At 34.6% G+C, this 20,068-nt stretch overlaps 2 protein-coding genes across 7 annotated transcripts; both read right to left on the bottom strand.

Moving 5' to 3' along the window:
- Positions 1-972: 972 nt before the first annotated feature.
- Positions 973-1,917, bottom strand: LOC145156678 (uncharacterized). Its single transcript, XM_079075957.1, has 3 exons — positions 1,742-1,917; positions 1,496-1,659; positions 973-1,206 (listed from the first exon to the last, which is right to left on the bottom strand). The coding sequence occupies exons 1-3, from the start codon at positions 1,848-1,850 to the stop codon at positions 1,123-1,125; spliced, it is 357 nt and encodes a 118-aa protein (XP_078932083.1). The 5' UTR covers positions 1,851-1,917; the 3' UTR covers positions 973-1,122.
- A 1,120-nt stretch (positions 1,918-3,037) lies between these two features.
- On the bottom strand, positions 3,038-6,267 carry LOC145159883 (histone-lysine N-methyltransferase ASHH3-like). Of its 6 annotated transcripts, XM_079078932.1 has the most exons (14): positions 6,086-6,266; positions 5,827-5,871; positions 5,532-5,581; positions 5,282-5,408; positions 5,051-5,168; positions 4,880-4,979; positions 4,714-4,792; positions 4,434-4,605; positions 4,270-4,350; positions 4,023-4,200; positions 3,850-3,877; positions 3,671-3,758; positions 3,469-3,517; positions 3,038-3,370 (listed from the first exon to the last, which is right to left on the bottom strand). In XM_079078932.1, the coding sequence occupies exons 3-14, from the start codon at positions 5,547-5,549 to the stop codon at positions 3,281-3,283; spliced, it is 1,128 nt and encodes a 375-aa protein (XP_078935058.1). In that variant the 5' UTR covers positions 5,550-5,581; positions 5,827-5,871; positions 6,086-6,266; the 3' UTR covers positions 3,038-3,280. The 6 variants fall into 6 exon arrangements, 5 of the variants coding, with proteins under 5 accessions (XP_078935058.1, XP_078935059.1, XP_078935057.1 ...); XM_079078933.1 differs by lacking the exon at positions 5,827-5,871 and having other exon boundaries at positions 6,086-6,267; XM_079078931.1 differs by having other exon boundaries at positions 5,785-6,266.
- Positions 6,268-20,068: the final 13,801 nt, after the last annotated feature.

Here is a 20,068-nt window from a genome sequence, read left to right as displayed (position 1 = left end):
GATATAAGAATTGGCACGGTTCTTAAAGACTACCGAACTTAAGAAAACGTGTGAAATATACATTGAATTATTCCACTGTGGAAATTTATCATGTCTCTTTCATGGTGTTCAAAGACTTTCAACCCATGATCATAATGTTATTGTTTGTTGTCTCAAGAGTATGTGTGTTGTATTGTTTTTTCTTTATTATTCTCTTTTTCTTCCAAGTAGAGTATAAACTATTATATATACACAAATCACATTAACTCTAATCATAATTGCCATAAAGTCAGAAAAATCACATTAACTTCAATCATAATTGCCATAAAAGTCAGTATAGATGTTACAAAAGAAATATTATGAGCATAAATCCATGTAATCAATTATCTAGATGTTATGGATGTTGAAAATAAAAAAACAAAAAAAAAAAAAAATTTATCAACTATATGTGACATTGGTGTAGACTACTAGAGAGTACCTACAGAATGGTTTATTTCATTCAAACCTTGATCTAATGCCACCACATATAAACATATAAAGTGGTTAATGCTTCCATACTTTTCAGTAAAATTTAAAGTATATCGCCTTTTAATAGTAAAAACACAAAATACATTATTATTATTTTGATCGGCACAAAAAATACATTACTATTTCACAATGTATGCCCTATTTTTACCTTTCTTCAAATTAAGATTTTTCAAAAAAGAAATAGCAACATACTTTGAGTTTTAGCAAAAACCACAATTTACTCCTCAAAACTCCACTTTCCACCCTCTTGACATTCTAATAATTCAAGGCATAATAAACCAATTCAATTACAAATATCACAAGTTTACTATCTTTCGACTCAATAGTTTCAAGGCTATTTTAATATGTATATGTGCATCAAATATATATCCATATCACATCAGTTAATATAGATTTTGAATGTAGTATTTTGATTTTTTAAGTTACGTTATGCCTTTGAATAATTCCACCATAATATTCAAGTAATAATTGCAAAGCCTGCTGCTTTATAAATTCCAAAAACCTTCTGAATGAAGGATGCAAAGAAAACAAACACAGGATAAGTTTAATGTCTGCATTTAATCTCTAATGGAGCTTTTCTAAGTCTCATCAAGAAGGACAATGTTTTAGAATGTCTCATTTAATGGATTTTGGAGGTTCAACTCGAGGCTTCCAAAGTCCCAACCTGTACTTATGGGCATACTTTAATATCAGCTTCCTCTGTTGCATCAAATACAGAAAGATAACATCAGTCTTAGATTAATGGAGGCAATAGGGTCAATAAATATGGATTCCTCCAAGCTTATGAATGTCTATTGGAATTTGAACCTATTGATACCTAAAAAACACCATTGGTGGCTGAAGCTTGGAATGGCTTTATGTCAATTTAAATCAAAATGTAAGAGCATACACAGACTCAATGCCATGAAAGAAGCAGTTACCTCATTCCAATTAATATAATGAAATTGAAGAGATTCCAAATCATAAGATTGCAAGTAGATTTACTTACGTGTTTGCAAACTTTTGGATCGCCTCCAACATTGAGTTTCTTCAGCTTCAAAGAACGAGCAACCAGGAGATTTTGTAAATCTCCGAATTCAGATTCGAGCTTTTCTGCATAAGTCTCTACTCCATTCCCGATTCCATTTAGGAACTCCGGTATACCAACCTTCACTGTAACCACGATAAACTGCTCATCATAATCAACATAAAATAAAACCCTAATTTGTGTGTGTAAGTGTATGAATCTGTTTACCATGGTAGGGATTTGCTTTGGAAGAAAACCTAGCAATAAAAGTATTTGAATTGGATGAAAGCAGCGAGAGTATGTTTCGATTCAACAATGGCGTTTGCCTCCATGCCATTTCTTCTAACCCTTCGGTTTTGCAAGTGAGAAGTGAAAGTGCGAATCAGAACTCTCAGAGCCCTCTATTTTCGAAACAATAACTTCAGCCCCATTTTCAAAAACCCGACCCGGTTAGTCGGCTCCTCAATCTTTAAAACGAATATTTTATTTCGATTGGTCAACCCGACCCATTATTGAATAAAGAAAAAAAATCCAGAAATTAACTGCAAATTACAACATTACCTTTGTTAGCAAAGGGCTTCAAATCTAAAAATTATTTTAGGTTGCTTTTAAAAAAAACTATAAAATAATTTAGAAGCTTTTTAATCAATTTTCAGAATTGTCCTCACAAATATATTAGTATATATATTTTTAAATAATTATATTTTTATTTAGTTTTATATATTTTAGAAGCTTTCAATTATTATTGTCAAACATTCATATAACAAGTAAAAGTTACAACTTCTAACTATTAACTACTTGCTATCAACTATCAGTTGGATTTATCAAAACCGTTTGTTTGTGAAAATAAAATCTAACTTTCATAACATGACAAATTTGACTATTCAGCAAAGTACAAGGGTTTGCAAGAAGATTGTACAAAATTGTATAATCTTTTATGGGGTTTAAATTTTTTGAAAAGAGTATATAATAAAGACTTTTAATCGTCTTTTTAGAAGTATAGATAACGACAAATCTAAAAAGGAGGTAGCAAATGTAGTTGTCTCCTATTCGTTTATAACTTTAAATTCAAACTTAAATACTAGATAATGATACTTACGAGACCTTTCAAGAAGAGTGGAAGTGTCAAAATTGGAATCCATTGGACTATCGCTAACGTTTTTTTATGTAGTTCTAGATATTCCATCATGTATGATATTTGTAATTTTAAATCAACTTAACAAAATCTATTAGAGGCAATACTAAAAAAGATGCAACTAAATTTTATACAAAGCTTATTTGTTCATGTCCAGAATCCAAATGTATTAAAATTGATGATCGGTTTCAAATGTATTATGCCTCTTGTAAGATGGATCATATCTTACAACACAAGTTCGGTCTAAAACAAAAAATCTTCGTGCCAACTAAACCAAATATACATCTTTTGTTATGCAAGAAACAACCTAAGTGTTTTATTCTATTCATAGCTTAATGCAAAAAGCAAACACAACACACTCTTTCACTTCAACATAGTAACACCATTAATAAAAATAACATCAGAAATTAAAAAATCATAAAACCAAGGTTAGGCTAACCAAAAACAATATTTCGTTCACAATTATCAAGCAAATTTACAAAGAATTAATAAACAACAAACAACATATATGAGGATAGACCCAAGGATATTTTGCATTCAGCAACACCTCTTAAAAAAGAATTTGCACCCAAAAAAAAAAACTCACTGCGGGTTTGACCATTTTGTCAGTTTCGAGTGAAAATTTTACGGTTTTACCCCTGTAAAAAGCTTGCTAAATTACAAAGCTCCCAATCAACTTGCGCCAAATTAAGAAGCTCAGTCACACCATCTTCAAACATGATCTGTGTGAAAACATAACCGCATTTGTCAACCATCAAAAAACAACCACAAATTATATGCAAAATAAATAAATAAATAAAAAATAATAACTTATGCTTACCAAGTGTTTTCTTGTATTGATGTCAAACCGCTTGATCATACCAAAAGTCCTAAAAACAACAACACATAAATCTTTAAAAAAATTCTTTTTACTAACAGTACACCTTTTGGATGGGACATCAGTCCAATACATGCCAAACACAATACAGAGTCTGATACTGGGAATTTCATAATTGTAAATATAAACAAAAATAAAGGTATACCTCTCTGAAGCAGGGCGTACTATTCTGACAACTTCCCCTATGCAATTATGAGGTATTCTTATTTCATCAATGGCATTTCTCGAATATGCTATAAACACAAAAAATAGAAAGTTGGAATTTAAGAATCTTTCATACAAATTAAACAAAATATAAAAATAAGTTATATATACACTTTGTACCTCGTTGTCCAACACCATTCTTGTAAGCCTTTAGAACAAACAAAAGTTCAAATTAGTTTACATTTTAATTAAACAACACAAAATGAGTTTTTAAATGATTATAACCATAACACATATTGTTGGATCTTTATATATATATATATATATATATATAAAAGAAAAGACATACATACATCTTTCCCATAAAGAACTGCTTTTACTTTTGGAGAATTTACAGCCACCTGACATGCAACAATCTTTAAAGCAGCATCTGAAGAAGGAAACTTTGACTTATTAGGTTTGACTCCCAGTTTCAGTCGACACCCTTTTGCACCACAATGACAATCTTGATCTGCACCAAACTGCACAAACCTGATAATTTTTATTCCATTAATTGTCTGGATAAATAATGTTTTAATTTAAAAAAATATATCATCATACTGGTAATCATAGGTCAAATGCTCCCCCTTCTTTATATCCCGAGTTGCAAAAATCCCGATTCTTGTTTCACCATCAATCATCCTGGAGAGATGGTTTTTGTTATAAAGTTATTATGATGAAATTAAGATTAAAAAATAAGGGAAAGGAAAACTAAAAAGTAAAACCATTTTTGCATTTCGGTATTTGGAGAACAACTATGATTTATATATCTTGATTGGTTTCCTTTGAATGTAGCATCAATCACCATGTCACGATTAATCTCACACAAATAAAAGTTTGTTTCTCCTTGTCTCTTCATTCTCCATAGCCTCTCCTCACATGTTTTGTCATCAATAACTGCATTTTTTTTTAATAATAGCCCATATCATTAAAAAATATTTGAGAAAACAACCTATACACTGAAAAATAGAAGGTAGAAACATACTTTTAACTCAAAGACGTTACCTTCTCCCACATATTCAATAATAAACTCTCCTTGCATGATATTTTCCTCAGCAACAACCCCTGACCCACATTTTTCAGTCTAAGAAAGCACATTAACTTAATAAATGATGTAAATGGCATCACAATGACATCAGCAAAACACATTAACTCTGTTGTTCAGTAATACCTGCACTATCTTCATCTTCTTCATAGGTCGTCTGTGGAATGGTTTATTGAGGCATGAATCATCACATTTACAGTTAGATGAACAGCTTGACAATAGCATCCTGCAACAGATAACAGAATATAAATTAAGAAAATTTTGTTTATGAAATACTCATTAGTTCTTAGTTCTTACCCACAGTGGCAATCTCTACCACAAGCAGCAGAAGAACCTGGTGTTGAGGTGCAAGAGCAGAATATTCCATCATCTTCTACTCTTACTCGTTTCTTAACCTTCTTTGTTAGATATATATCTTATATATATGTTAAATCTTGATTAAAAGAAAGCAGAAGTATGAACATAAAATGTATAATCATTCATACACATTGATATAATGATATTAATCGCAACACTTGAAAAGGATACTGCGCTTTATGATGGTATAGTTAGGTTTCCATTTATTCAACCAATCAGGAAGTTCAAATTCGACAGGTTCTCCAATCTCTTTCGTCAGTCTTTCAAACAATTGCCTCATATCACCAGGTTCAGTCTTCTGTAATGATTAACCAATCAACAAAAGCAAAAGAGTCAAATCAGTATACTGTCGTCTATAACTGCTGTTACAGCAAAAACACATAGAGATAATCTAATTACACAAAAAAATTCACAGTTCGACCTTCTTCATGGCAGGCATGGCGTACTTGAATATGCAGTTTCGAAATTTTCCTAGACCAAAGAAAGGGCTCGGTATTAGAAGACGTGGAACTTTCTTATATTGTTGGTGATAATGTTGCTAATCAGTAAAAGGCAAAATAGACGCAAATGGAGTCTCGTGGAAAACTCATAGAAAATTGCAGCGAAATGAGGAATGGTAACATGGCTTTTATACAATGATTCAGATCTAAAACGAATTTATAATCGGAATTAACCTCTTATATTTTCAAAAATTCCAGTCCTATTCCATAACAAACCTCACGAAAAAACCCTAGACGTCCGCCACATCGCCGTCGCAAATCCTGATACAGAAAATGAGCGAATGTGGGTGAATTTTTGAAACTGCTTTGAGAAAGAGAGAGGATTGAACGTGGATTAGATAGATAGAGGGGTAATGGGTTTCGGAAACCCTGCTGCCGTCAACGATTGGGGGTTTACTCAATCTCTATATAAAATCCAGAGTGACGGAAAGGACGAAGAAAAGAAGAGAGTGGAGACTGGAGTTGAAGAAACTACCGGCGGCAGGGGTTGAACGGAATCGGAGCGGAATGAGAGAAAGAGACGTCAATCTAGTAGTTGGGAGTTTTGTACGCTCCCACGCAGCAGCGTTTGCCGGAAGTGATGCAAGGTTAGATTTTGTTGTGCTTGTATTCTTTCTGCAAATGAAACCGGCTCCACCCGAGTCTGTAACCGGTGATTTCAAGGTCTGCTCAATGGTCATTTTGATCCAACCTGATTAAGACGTGTTTCGCACCCGTTAACCGGAAGCGGATAGCGGGAAGCTATAGCTTTTATTTGTTATATGAATGTTTGTCGAAAGTAATTGGAATCTTTTGAAATATATAAAATTACATAAAAGGACAATTGATTAAAAATAAATAAATATATAAATATATTTTTAAGGGTAATTATGGAAATTAATTTCAAAAGCTCAGTAGCGTTTTGTTAAACGCTACATGAAGTAGCTTTTAAAATTGGAGCGTTTTGTTTAAAATAAAAGTTAAACGCTCGTACTGTCAAACGAAACTTTTTGTTTAAACTAGAGCGTTTTGTCAAAAGCTAAAAGCTAGAAGCTCTCAAACGCTTGCAAAAGCTCCGTGTCAAACACACCCTAAACTAGTTAAAGGAACTATTAAATGTCATTCGATTTGAAATATTATCAAGAAAATTCACTAAACTACCCAATAAAAATAGATGTTTTAATAAAAATATTATTTTTTAAAAAAATGGAAATAAGACCATCAAATTCGGAATTAGGCCATTTTGGATTAGTTAAATTTATTTCGGATCTGACGGATGTTGGTAGAGGTTGCTTCCAGAATCTATCAGCATACATTCCAGACTAACACAGTGAATTTTGGACGACTGTAGCAAAGACCGTACATGTTAAACTGACATTCCGAACTATGTATCTGTATTCCGAACCTATTATACATTCTGTTGTGTGTGGATTGTACATTCCAGACATTCATTCCGGATATCGAATACTAGTTTTCCCCTTACATATGTAGTGTATTCCATCTTCTTTTGTTTCACTTACAACCACATATTCGTAATTGTGTTTTATAATAGTTTCAAAATGGGTTTCTCATGTAGTAATCACGAAGAAAACTTTGTTAACTTGTATGTTTACCTACATAATCTTGGAATAACCAACCACATACTTACACCAACATCATAACAAATGTTATGGATCGTTTTCAACATTGTTTTTGGCTCTTGGATATGTGGTAAGCTTAACTTTTTTTCCAAATTTTAATTGTTTATTTAAATACATTAATTTTGTTACAATTAATTGTTTAGTTTGGCCAAAAAAATATAGTTTATACATTCATTGTGTGCATGCTACATGTCATCTTTATATGTAGTGTCCCTAGTGGACTCATAAGCTCAATCTTCATAGCAATTGTTATTGACAGAAACAACCAAACCCTTTCTATAGTGTTTTTTCGTTAAAAATATGTCGATTTTTGTACCTAGTTCCTGATGAGAATAAATGAAGTTTTCAGGGACGCTATGGAAGCAGCGTTCATAACCAATATAGACGTTGTGATAACTTTTTCTCTAGGTCATGTATTGATGTGCAGTTAACTATATATATTATTATGAACAAAGTTTTAAATTTATAAAACATTTTATCGCAACTAAAATGTAACACACTAGGCAGTGTATTTAATCGTGTAGCAGTATAGTTGAGTTTGACCAGGTATCGAACACAATGGGAACGAGAATGATTTAGATCAAAAAAGTTCAATTGTTAGTTTAAGTATAAACGGTAAAGTAAATGGGGATTTTGTTTAAATTCAGTTAAACTAAACTAGAGATTAGGTTTAGATACAAAAGAGATAAAGATGTTTTCAGATAGATGATAGTTTCATTTTATTTACTTCTTTTTATAGTTTATTTTAGCATATTTCATTCATAATTTAGCTAATTTTCATGCATATTTCCCTTTTTGTTATTTTATGACTATTTCGGGTACTTTCTAGTTTCGTGAGCATAATTGCAGATTTTAAGGAGACTAGCGGAGCGGGATCTTTGGGATGCAAATGGACTAGGAGGACAATGAAGATTCATGGGCAAGAATAATAATGAAGATGATGCAAATCATGGGCTTGTTGATTATTTGAAAGCTTGGAGAAGATGAACTTTGAATTTTCAAGAAAATGGAAGAATATTTGTGCATGCGGAGATTATTGATCGGACGAGTACGTGAGCTATGGGTGATTCGGAGAAGCCAAATTGGGCTTAAAATGAAGAAAAATTGAAGAAAAATGGCTATAATGTAACGCCTGCAGATTCGGGCTAGTCAATTTAGAGACGATAAGCGTCAAAAATGACTTTTTGATAGAGGATTATTTAGAATAAATAATCGTAACTAAGTTGTAGTACAAGGTTTCCGTACATATAAAGAACGTCGAAATCCGAGTTATAACGAAGAAGTTATAACTTGTCGAAGTTTCGCGACAAAACTGGCACGACACAGGGATATGTGTCCCATTCTTCAAGAATATGCGGAACATGTAAATGCCACCAGAGAATTCCAAAACTACCACAACAAACCATCCGGTTACCAAAATGCCTACAATTCAAGTTGGAAGCAAAATACCAATATGAGCTACAACCCAAGACCATTGCCTTAAAATGCATTGGTTAGACCTTCTTACCCACCACAACAACCCCATTACCAACATCCACAACCCCATTATCAATCCAAACCACAACCTCCACATTATTACCAACAACCCCCTCAATCCCAACCTAGTAGCTTCGGACTATATCTTGAAGACATTGTCAAGTCTCTACCCATTAGCACCCAACAATTCCAAAAAGAGACAAGGACTGGTATTTCCAACCTTGAACCACAAGTGGGAGATATAGTTACATACTTGGCAAACTACCTTCTCAAACCGAAAAGAATCTAAATGTCAATATGGTAACCTTGAGAAATGGTAAACAAGCTGAAGAGAGTAACTCAAAGAAAAAGTCAAGGGACGTTGAGGAATAAATAGAGATCACTCCCATTGAGGATCCTACTGTAAAAAATGATGCAAAAACCGGAGTTCTAAAGAAGATTACCCCTCTAGTCACTCCAATAACCACTCAACCACCATTTCCATCCCGACTTGCAACTTCAAAGAAGAATGTTGAGGAGAAAGAGATCTTGGACACCTTTCAAAAGGTGGAGGTAAACATTCCTTTGCTTGATGAAATCAAACAAATCCCTAGATATGCAAAAAAAAATTAAAGAACTTTGCACAAACAAAAAAAAATTGAAGAGGAATGAAAAGATTTCAATGAACAAAAATGCATCTGCGGTTTTACAAAGAAAACTTCCACCTGAATGCAAAGACCCCGGAATGTTTACGATTCCTTTCAAAATATGGGATGTTACTTTTAGTAGTGACATGCTTGATCTTGGTGATTCTGTTAATGTCACGCCCTATTCGGTATACGAATCGTTAAATGTTGGTCATTTAAACGAAACGGGTGTCATAATTTCACTTGCGGATAAATCAAGTGTTTTTCCTAGTGGTGTCTTAGAAGATGTTTTGGTGCAAGTGAACCAATTGGTCTTCCCGGCGGATTTCTATGTGATTGATTTAGAGGAAAAAGTTTCCTCCAAATCGGATCTAATCTTGCTTGGAAGACCGTTTTTGAAAATGGCTAGGAAAAAATTGATGTGTATGCGGGTAGTTTAGCAATGGAATTTGATGGTGAAACAATAAGCTTTAATATTTATGATGCTATTAGATATCCTAGTGATGTTTCATCTTTATATTTTGTTGATGTTGTTGAACCACTAACCCAATAATTGTTTAAGTTGACTAATGGTGACATGTTGGAGATGATTCTAAGCAAAGGGTTTGACTGTGGGAAGCTAGCCGAGAAATTGAAGCTCTATTCTCTAGATCTGGAAGTTGAAAAGTTGGTCAATAATTTGGAAGTGAAGAAATACACAAGATTTAATGTCAAACAAGTTGAGTTGCCTCCAAATCATACAAAGTTACCACCTTCCCTTGTTCAACCGCCAAAATTGGAATTGAAAGTCCTACCTCAGCACTTGAAATATGCTTATTTGGGAAAGAACGAGACTCTTCCGGTTACCATTTCTACTCGCTTAACCGAATTTGAAGAAGAGAAACTCCTCAAAGTGTTGAAATAACACAAAGAAGTCATGGGTTGGACGATTGAGGATATCAAGAGATTAAGCCCTTCCACTTGTACGCACAAGATTTTGATGGAGGATGAATGCAAGCCAAGTCGGGATGCACAAAGAAGATTGAATCCACATATGATGGAAGTTGTCAAGAAAGAAATATCAAAGCTTCTTGATGCAGGGATGATCTATCCAATCTCGGATAGCAAGTGGGTGAGCCCGATGCAAGTGGTACCAAAGAAAACGGGAATCACGGTGGTCGAGAACAATAAAGGTATTACGGTCCCCACCCGTGTGCAAAACGGATGCAGAGTACGTATTGACTACTGAAAGCTTAATGCAAGCACGAGAAAAGACCATTTCCGATTACCTTTCATTGATGAAATGTTAGAAAGGTTGGCCAGGAAATCTCATTATTGTTGTCTAGACGGGTATTCCGGTTTTCACCAAATCTCGGTGGCACCGAAAGACCAAGAAAAGACAACCTTTACATGTCCATTTGGCACTTTTGCATACCGGAGAATGTCATTCGGATTCTGTAATGCCCCGACTACTTTCCAACATTGTATGGTGGGTATTTTTTCGGAATACGTTGAAAACATAGTTGAAGTTTTTATGGATGATTTTACGGTATATGGAAACTCCTTTCAAGAGTGTTTAACCAACCTTACAAAGACTTTGAAAATATGCATTAAAACAAATTTGGTTTTGAATTTTGAAAAATGTCATTTTATGGTGAGTCGAGGTCTTATTTAGGTCACATTGTGTTAAAGAAAGGAATCAAGGTAAAGAAAGCTAATATTGATGTTATTCAAAGCTTACCTTACTCGACTTGTGGTTGGGAAGTTCGTTCTTTTTTAGGTCATGTGGGTTTCTACCGAAGGTTCATCAAAGACTTTCCAAAGATAACAAGACCAATGTGCCAACTCTTCCAAAAGGAAATTGATTTTGAGTTCGATGAGGCATGTCAAGAGGCTTTTGAAAAGCTCAAAGAGTTGCTTACATCCGCTCCCATCATACAAGCACTAAATTGGAATCTCCCCTTTGAGATCATGTGTAATACCGTAATTAAACGTTTAGAAATTTGAACACATAAAATTAAACTCCTGATCACTCCGAAAAGTTATATGTCAGTTCTAATACCATAATTAAACGTTTAGAAATCTGAACACATAAAATTTCCAGATCCGGTCGGCAATAGACCATAGTATCGATCAAACGATAACATCATAAAGCATATAAGGCATATTATAGCATACATCATTTAGCACATAAAAGCAATTTAGGCATCTTCCCTAAAGAAGCTAGTGCTCGTATCTATTCAAGAATACATCCTAAATATAGCAGACACTCATCTCATGATCATCGCTTAGCATTCTAAGTTTAAGTCTAGAAATTTCCTAAAATTCCTAGTTCGCTTAAACTAATGCTCTGATACCAAATTACCAACTGTGACATCCCCAATTTCACGGCCAGGAAATACCGATTTGTTTATGCTTATTTAAAAATCAGAGTATCCTTTTTTGAAAAATAGTATTGCGGAATTTGTTCCCCGAAAACATGATAAAGATGTTATCAAAGCATTTTCGAAGAAATGGATTTTATTTATATTAAAACATTGGGATGTCATCGTCAATACAAAAACATAAGCATCACGAAATATTACAAGCCTTACACTAATTAAACTAGTGGCCTAATACTCATTGAATATCTCAGCACAATGTATCTTTCATATAACCACATGTGATACAATAAACTGAGTGGGTCAGGTTGGGAAACTTGGTGAGTACATAGAGCTTTCAACCTACATTAATATAATTATTATGTTTAATCATCAAACAATTAACCCAATTTCCCATCCCCATTATCTTCTTTATTCTTAAAGATCTTCCCTAAGAATCATCTATCCTTCATTTATTCATTCCTAAGGATTGTCCTAATGAATATGCACGAAGTCCGTCGCTGCCAGGGTTTATCTAACATGCACTAAGTCCATAGTTGTCGATGTTATCTGTTAGGCACAACTGCCAATACTATCCATTATGCACTAAGTCCATAGTTGTCAATGTTCATTCATAAGGCACTAAGTCCATAGCTTCTAGGGTTTTTAGAGTACATTTGGTGAACACGTAATTCAAAAACACCTACAGGTTGCGTGCCTACTAGCGTTCCACTAGACTGTCTAGAATAGTCTGTGGTCGTCATCTATAATCTGCTAGATGACTGGATCAACTTTAAAGTCAATGCTTCTCATCATCTTTCACCTCTCATCGTCTATATCATCTTTCTTCTCTCATCATTCATCTACCCATCCTTACCCAATATATTTATAGGTATAAAAATACATATACAGTTTAAATCACGTAAAACATGTATAAATCATTCATCTAGCATAGATATCAGGAACATAGATAATAAGCACATATAGCATGTATTAATATTAAATACTTCATATCTATGTGTAAGATGAAAGTAACTATGCACTCACTTGTTATAGTGACGACTCGAAATGCGGGCAACGCTTCGCTTCTAGCAACTGTCTTTTCCGTTGACATAACCTAGTATTATTACCGCTAAGTTTTATTCTAATATTTATTGCGACTAATTATTAGTCTAGATTCATCATTAACTCAAAGTCTACTTCAAGATCTATCAAGTAATGAACAACCAAGTAGGATCATATCGGAGGTAGGGTCCGTTTGGTATACGAAGTATAATGTTTGGAAATCTCACTTTAAACACCTCACTAAATCACAGCCTAGACATCATCCCCGTAAGTAGATCAATCAGTATAACGACTTGGAATCACTGATAAATATTGTTTATAGGTTCATAATAACGATAATGAACTTAAACAAAAATTATACTTAACGTATGGTAAGCATAACTCACTTATAGGGGGTTTAGCGAGAAACCGAGCTCTGCACGGGCAGAACTTCTGAGCCAAAAGCTCTTCTTCTCGGGGCCTTCTGGCGCTCTGGGACTCGCTTCTAACACCTAGGAGGTGCTAGGGAAAGGCTTAGAGGGTTTGGGGTTGTTTGAGAGAGAAATGGATGAGAAGGTGTGAGAAAAAGAGTGAAAAACGTCTTCTATTTATAGGCTGGGAAATTTGTGTACGCGGGGCGTACTAAATGGGTACACTGAGTGTACTGCATGTTACGTTGGGCGTACTCATTCCAGGCGTCGCCATCTCGTGCAAAGCCGTGGGGAGGAAGCAGTGGCCCAGATCTTGCCATGTGGCACTTCGAGGTTTAATCCACAAATTAATTATCTTCTAAATGCCAGAACGTTCGCATACGAGCTCCATTTTTGACGTTCTTTATATCCATGTGTAGGTAGCAACATGATTTACAACTTTCATTTAGACTCTGTTGGCTAATTTTGACTTTATTTTTAAAGTTATATTTTAACAGACTTAGATAGTAAAAGTCCGTTAAAAATTCATAACTTTGTCATCCGTCGTCCGTTTTCGACTGTCTTTATATCGTTGAGCTCCTATTAACGAGATCTTCAATTCTCATTTAGGTTGTGTCGGCTAAAAATTGATCGATCTAAAATTCGATTTACGGGCTTCATTCAATTCGTGGATGAGAACACTTATATGTATATATATATATATATATATATATATATATATATATATATATATGTATATCTGTGTGTGTGTGTGTATAAGTATATATATATATATATATATATATATATATATATATATATATATATATTTATATATATATATAGAGAGAGAGAGAGAGAGGTTCAAATATTCTAACTAATTATTATGTGGATGTAGGAATGATTGTTAGCCAATCATTTCAAAAATCTAATTAGGGGTATAATAGTAATATTGCCACACTTAATTATGGTAAATATTTATAACATTTAATATCTTTAAATCAGAGGAATTTGTTTCTCAACCCTAAAAACCCATCGATCCCTCGGTACCATAAACATACTCAGAAATACTGAAACCAAAATCGACGGGTAGCAATTCAGTTTTCCCGATCGTCTTCCACAACGAGATCGTTTTTCAGCATTCTTCTCTTCCGGATCAGTTTCTCTATAGATCAGTTGTCGATTACCTGTTGTCTCCAATAAACCGCCATTGAAACGAACAAATATGCAAAGTCAAAACTTCTCCTTCTTTCTCGATACTTCATCGTGTTCCACCGCCGTTTACAAATGCCAACACCAGGTCTCTTTCTCCCTCATAATGTTTGAGATCAGTTTCATTTGATTTGTTCTTTTATGGTCGAGTGCACCTATATCTATCTCTCTCGTTACTATCATAGAGGAACAACAAGGTGATGAAACTCTTTTTTAAGATTTCCTAAATGGCTCCGGAGCAACACCCTATAAATCTGTGAATCGTGGTGTTTCATCTGTAAAAACTAAAGTCGCCTGAGAATTGAACATGAGGCAGATGTTCAGTCCCTTAATCTAGGCATTTATTTAATCTTTTGTAGAATAAATTAGCACTGGAATAAAGCTAGAAACATGAAGCATCAGGTATGTATTCTTTATTTTCCCTATTTTAAAACCAATTATGTTATACTAGGATTCTTCTTTTTGGGTGTTCTTCTAGATCACCCATGGTATGGGATTGTGGTGGTCCTCATTTGGGTTTGACTGGGTCAAACTCTGGAAAGACCTCCAAGATTCTGCTGGAGTTAGGCCCTAACGGTTTATGTTTAACAATTTAGGCCTTAACAATGTACAAGTCCAGATTAACAAGGTGCTCATAATTTATGGGAGTGATGTTCAACCCTTCAAGGTAAGTTGCCCTTCTAACTTATAAATCCTATCACAGAAAGATGCTTAATTTAGTTCATTGAGGTGAAAACATGAGGGAATGCAACTGTTAAAGCATGTCCTTGATTCTTATCATGAGTATTGTTGTAAGAGTGTGTTCATGTATTTGCAAACAAAAGTTGGTGGAAACAGAAATTTTGAACATTTGTTCTTCCATGCATGCAATCATATATTATGTCTTATTTTCAACAAACATTTTGTCGGCTAAGTCATGATGAACGTGAGATGCTTTCCAACATTGGTCATGCGAAATAGGTAATAACATATTTCCCTAATATCTGTTGGAATGTACTCAACATTGATATTCCATAATTCCCACTGTTGTTATCAGTTTATCAACGCAATATACTAATAATAACGCTTAGTGAGGCAATTTAACCTACAAATAACAAAATACAAAATTTAAAAATATGGGAAATCTTTTAATAGATCATAAGCATGTTCGTATGGAAAATCAACCCCGTTATTTGTGTGTTTGTATTCTACCCTTGCCAGCTGCAACATTACTTGTTCGTTTCCATCCAATAATTCCTTGTCGATCTTGTGATAAATTTTGATAAAATTATTCACCTTTGATTGTATGTCTAGAAACTTAGTCTTCACTTCTTGTTCAGTTTGATACTCTCGAACATATAACTTAAAGTGAAACATATTTTTCAATCGGGCCTAACGTGTAACATCTGAAATCTTGAGGAGCAATTGTAAGGAATGAATTCCATTTTGAGGACTGAACACGACGTGTTGGAGGAACCAACACGACGTGTCTAGTTAAGGAAAAGTGCGGTTCTCATTAAGGTCAACACGACGTGTTGACGTCTAAACACGGAGTGTTGGAAGCTGGGAAGAAAACCCTAATTTTTAGGATGATGCACCCTATATAATCTCTTTAATCCCCAAGGGCTGGTCTCCTTACCATCCTCCATTGACACTAAAACCATAAAATCGATCTTTAAGTCTCTTGTTGGTGTTCTTGAGCTAGTATGAAGTCATTGGTGCTCATTTTTGGTCTTTGTGAAGGAAGAGGAGATATTGAAGTTGCATTGTTTGGGGAAAAGGCTTTAGATCCAGAATCATCATCTTGTGAGGAAGCTTTCTGAGGTATCAAGTTTGAATCTTGTCTTGTATATGTTTAGATCTCTTCTTTTGTGATTTTTTGTGCTTTTGGTCCCTTTTTGGGTTGAGGAAAGAGTGAAGACATTTAAGGGTTTGTTATTCCAGATCTGAGTTTGTTTTGGTCCCTTTGAGCACAAAGGTGAAAGCTTTATGAGATAATTGGTTACATGCATATGTTAACTCCCTAATTAATCCTTTTTAAGATTAAGAGCTTCATTTAGACATGCATGAACATAAAGTTGGCAACTTTACATGGTTTTCCAGCTCAAGGAAGTCAGGTCTATGTCGCGGGGTTATGTCTTCAAGGATCAAGTGCTTATTGGTTAAGCCATTGCTTGATCAAGCCTTAATTGGTTAGGTTTGGACACTTTCTGTAATCCCTATGGGTAAAGATGGAAACTTTACCCTTCTAAGTCTCATTTTGGTCTAGATTTGAACTTTGGAGCTCTTGGAATTGGAGATAGTAGCTCAATGTATTAAGCAGTGGAAACTCGGGAAACACGGCGTGTTTACAAGCCAACACGACGTGTTGGCTGGGGTTTTCCCGATTATTTGGAGGATGGAAGAACACGACGTGTTTGGTCAACATGGACTGTTGACTTCGACTTTGACCAGAAGTTTGATCAGGGTTGACCATGGGATGTTTTGGGCCATGTTTGGGCCTTTTGGATTGTTGAATTGGGTTTTGTCTTTGGGGGCCAAGTTATAGAGAGGGTAAAAAGGTATTTTACCCTATTAAGGACATGTAGTATGGGTCTGATCCGATTTTTGATGGATGTTTAACTTATGATTGATAGCGCGGGGATCTGTCAAGCCAGCAGCCAGGGATTATCTGATTGATTCGGCAGTGTGAGGTGAGTTTCCTCACGATGTTCAGCGGGTCGAAGGCACCAATGTCGGCCCATGGTTTGCTATTTAGGATGATAGATGCCTGTGTGGCACCTTTCATGTGTATGCGCTTGTATGCTTATTGGGCGGGGCCCGATGGTTATTATGTATTTGGTTATGCATATATGATTTGTATGTGGGCGGGGCCCGATGATTGTACATCATGCTATTATCTTTGTGATTTTCGCATGTGTTTGAATGTTTATATGGTTATATGGTCATGTGAGTGTGGGCGGGGCCCGTTATGTTGGATTAGGTGTCTAAGCCCATAACTATAATTGGTATGTACTTGAACTGATAGTAGCACAGTTCTTTTGTGTTGCCTTCATACTAGCAACCAGACAGGATGAGCTTTTGAGAAAGAGGGATAATTTATTATTTGGAATAATAAATTAATATATAAAATGATTTATTAATGTATTATGAAAATAATATATTAATTACAAATCATGTTATTTAATTAATATTTAATCAGAAATTAATTTGGAATTTATTTTTGGATTAAAGGAATTAATTAAAAGTTCAGGGGCTTATTAGCAATTAACTAATAGTTATGATTTTGGGCTCTTTGACCACCCTAGAAGGGTTGGACAAAAACTTCTAGGGAGGCCCTAGAATTTTCGTCCAAGGCCTTAGGGATGGGGAGTCTATGGGCTGCTTAGGCCTTAAGCTGGAAATTAGTGTTCCTCTAGCAAATCCTAGCTTTGGCTCTAAGAAACCAACAACTATTTAAAGAGCCTCAACCATATGGATTTCGGCTATGCCATAAAACCCTAAGGATAGCCGAAATCTTGAAGCATCTTCCACATATCTCCTCTCATCCTCTTGCATAGTGTGTTTGTGAGCCATTAGAGGTGTTACCCTTGTGACACTTGTTCTCAAAGTTCAAGATCTTCAAGGAATCCATTGTTATTACAACATAACAAAAAAGGTGTGTATTCTAACCCTTGGCTTGTCAATTTCGAAAATTCTAGTTATCTCCTAGGGTTTATTGTTTTGTGTTCAATGCTTGTATGTCTAATAGAGCAATATATTAGGGTTGCATGCACACATAGGATTGTTTGCTATGCTCAAAACCCATCAGTGGTATCAGAGCTTTTGGTTTTTGTTTTCAATTAGATATGATGCAATTGATTGAACTTCACAAAATTAGGGTTTATGGCAATTAAACCCTAGGCCTTATAATTTTCGCAAATTAGGGTTTCATAACCCTGGTTTTCGAAAATTTGCTAAGGGTTTTTAACCCTTTCCTTTGGCCTCCTGAATTTCGAGATCTAGGGTTTCCCAACCCTAGGGTTTTTCAAAATTAAGGCAAGGATTGAAATCCTTGCCTTCCACCCAAAGTCATGATTTCAAAAATTGGATAGAGTTGTTAATTTTGGTAATTATCTTCTTAATTGCTTAATTAGATAACTAAAGATTTTTTGAAATATCCATCTCATATTTTCGAGATTTAGGGGATAAAGGATTAGGTGAAATTAATTTGTTTAATTTAATGGATAATCCTTAAATGATTTAATAAATTAATTAAAGGGTAATTAATAGATAATTATTAAATCAAAGTTTTTGAATTTTAAAATTTAAATTAAAATTGTTTTCAATTTTCGAAATTTTAATAGATTTAAAAAACCCTAGTATTTTGAAATGTTTAAAATACACCCTTATACTATATGTAAAATTAAAAGGTTAATATTTACTATATGTATAAGACAAGTCAGTCGAACCGCTAGTACGCCTCATTCGCGAAGCCAATCTATAAGGGGAGTTTAAGGAAGTGGTCTATAATATGACCGTCATTGGGTATCCACTCTTACCCACCGCTACCTTGATTGGTGGAGGGTCGTTAGCCGAACGGGTTTGATAGGACACTTAATTCTCATTAATAAGTATAATGGAATAAATAAAGTAACTAAATGTTTTTAATAAATTCTCAATCTTAGTTACTTTAGGAAAATGTGAATTTGATGCTAGTCCATGAAATTGCACATTGCACTTTATATAAGTCGTTAGTGGAGTGTGTGTGGTTAACCGGCACACTAATACGGACTAATAAAGTGTGGCAATGGGTGTCTCGTAAATTATCATTGATTAATGGAGCGTGTGTGGCTAACCGGCACATTAATTAGGTGTTAAATGACATCGAGAGTACCATGCTAATTTGCATGGTTATTCACATCTTGTTTGTGATCCTCGGTATCCCAATCGCAAATGGAAGAACATAATCAATATTAAACATGCCATTGAATAGTTCATTGAATCTCAAAAGTTCTAGGAATTCATTTAAAACCTAATTCATTCAAATTTCATTTTTCATGGTGAAATTGGTAAATCATCATTTACCTACCTTTAAATAATTTACAATTAGATTACAACATCCCTCTTCTGAATTATAAATTATTTAGTTGGATCATTGCCTTGATATTTCATTTGGGTGTTATATTAAGGATTTTCTTATCTAATCAAAACTTGTCCTTCTTTTTCAAATGTCAACATCCATCAATTCTTCTGGTTCCTCCAACTCCTCCAACCACTTCTCGCTCTTGAGCATCTGCTCAAAAGTCACCTTTGATGGCACCCGTTATAATGATTGGATACTAAACATCAATATGGCTTTACGCTTCGAGGATAAGGAATATGTGCTCGAAAAGGATCTGAAGGAGATTGATGAAACAAAAGCTACTCCTGAAGCAATAGTTGTGTATAGGAGACATTGCAATGATGCTACCAAAGTGGCATGCATCATGGTAGCTACTATGACTCTTGAGTTACAAAGGTTCTATGAGGATTACTGGACGTATGAGATGAACAAGGATTTGATGGAAAAGTACCATCAACGAGCTTGACAAGAGAGATACGAGATAGTAAAGTCCCGCATTACCAACAAGATGAGGAATTGGCTATTGACATAGTCTTGCACTCATTGCCTACCTGTTATGATTAGTTCGTCATGACTTATCATTTAAACAAGGAGGAAACCACATTGAGTCAACTTCAAAGCCTGTTGAGAACTACTGATAGTGGAATGA

This window comes from Lactuca virosa, chromosome 2 (assembly GCF_052849685.1).
Source record: "Lactuca virosa cultivar CGN04683 chromosome 2, Lactuca_virosa_CGN04683_v6, whole genome shotgun sequence".
Classification (NCBI taxonomy): domain Eukaryota; kingdom Viridiplantae; phylum Streptophyta; class Magnoliopsida; order Asterales; family Asteraceae; genus Lactuca; species Lactuca virosa.
Note: the sequence above shows the minus strand (reverse complement) of the source record. Positions and strands in the feature narration are given on the sequence as shown.

Bases quoted from the DNA above. Each gene is read 5' to 3' on its own strand.
- LOC145156678 (XM_079075957.1), bottom strand. From the start codon at position 1,850: ATGGCATGGAGGCAAACGCCATTGTTGAATCGAAACATACTCTCGCTG. The intron at 1,660-1,741 runs GTAAACAGATTC...TCGTGGTTACAG, and splicing joins CAAAGCAAATCCCTACCATG to TGAAGGTTGGTATACCGGAG. The intron at 1,207-1,495 runs GTAAGTAAATCT...TTGATGCAACAG, and splicing joins ATCCAAAAGTTTGCAAACAC to AGGAAGCTGATATTAAAGTA.
- LOC145159883 (XM_079078933.1), bottom strand. The intron at 4,980-5,050 runs GTAAGAACTAAG...TATCTGTTGCAG, and splicing joins GGTAGAGATTGCCACTGTGG to GATGCTATTGTCAAGCTGTT. The intron at 3,759-3,849 runs GTACAAAGTGTA...TTGTGTTTATAG, and splicing joins GAATGGTGTTGGACAACGAG to CATATTCGAGAAATGCCATT.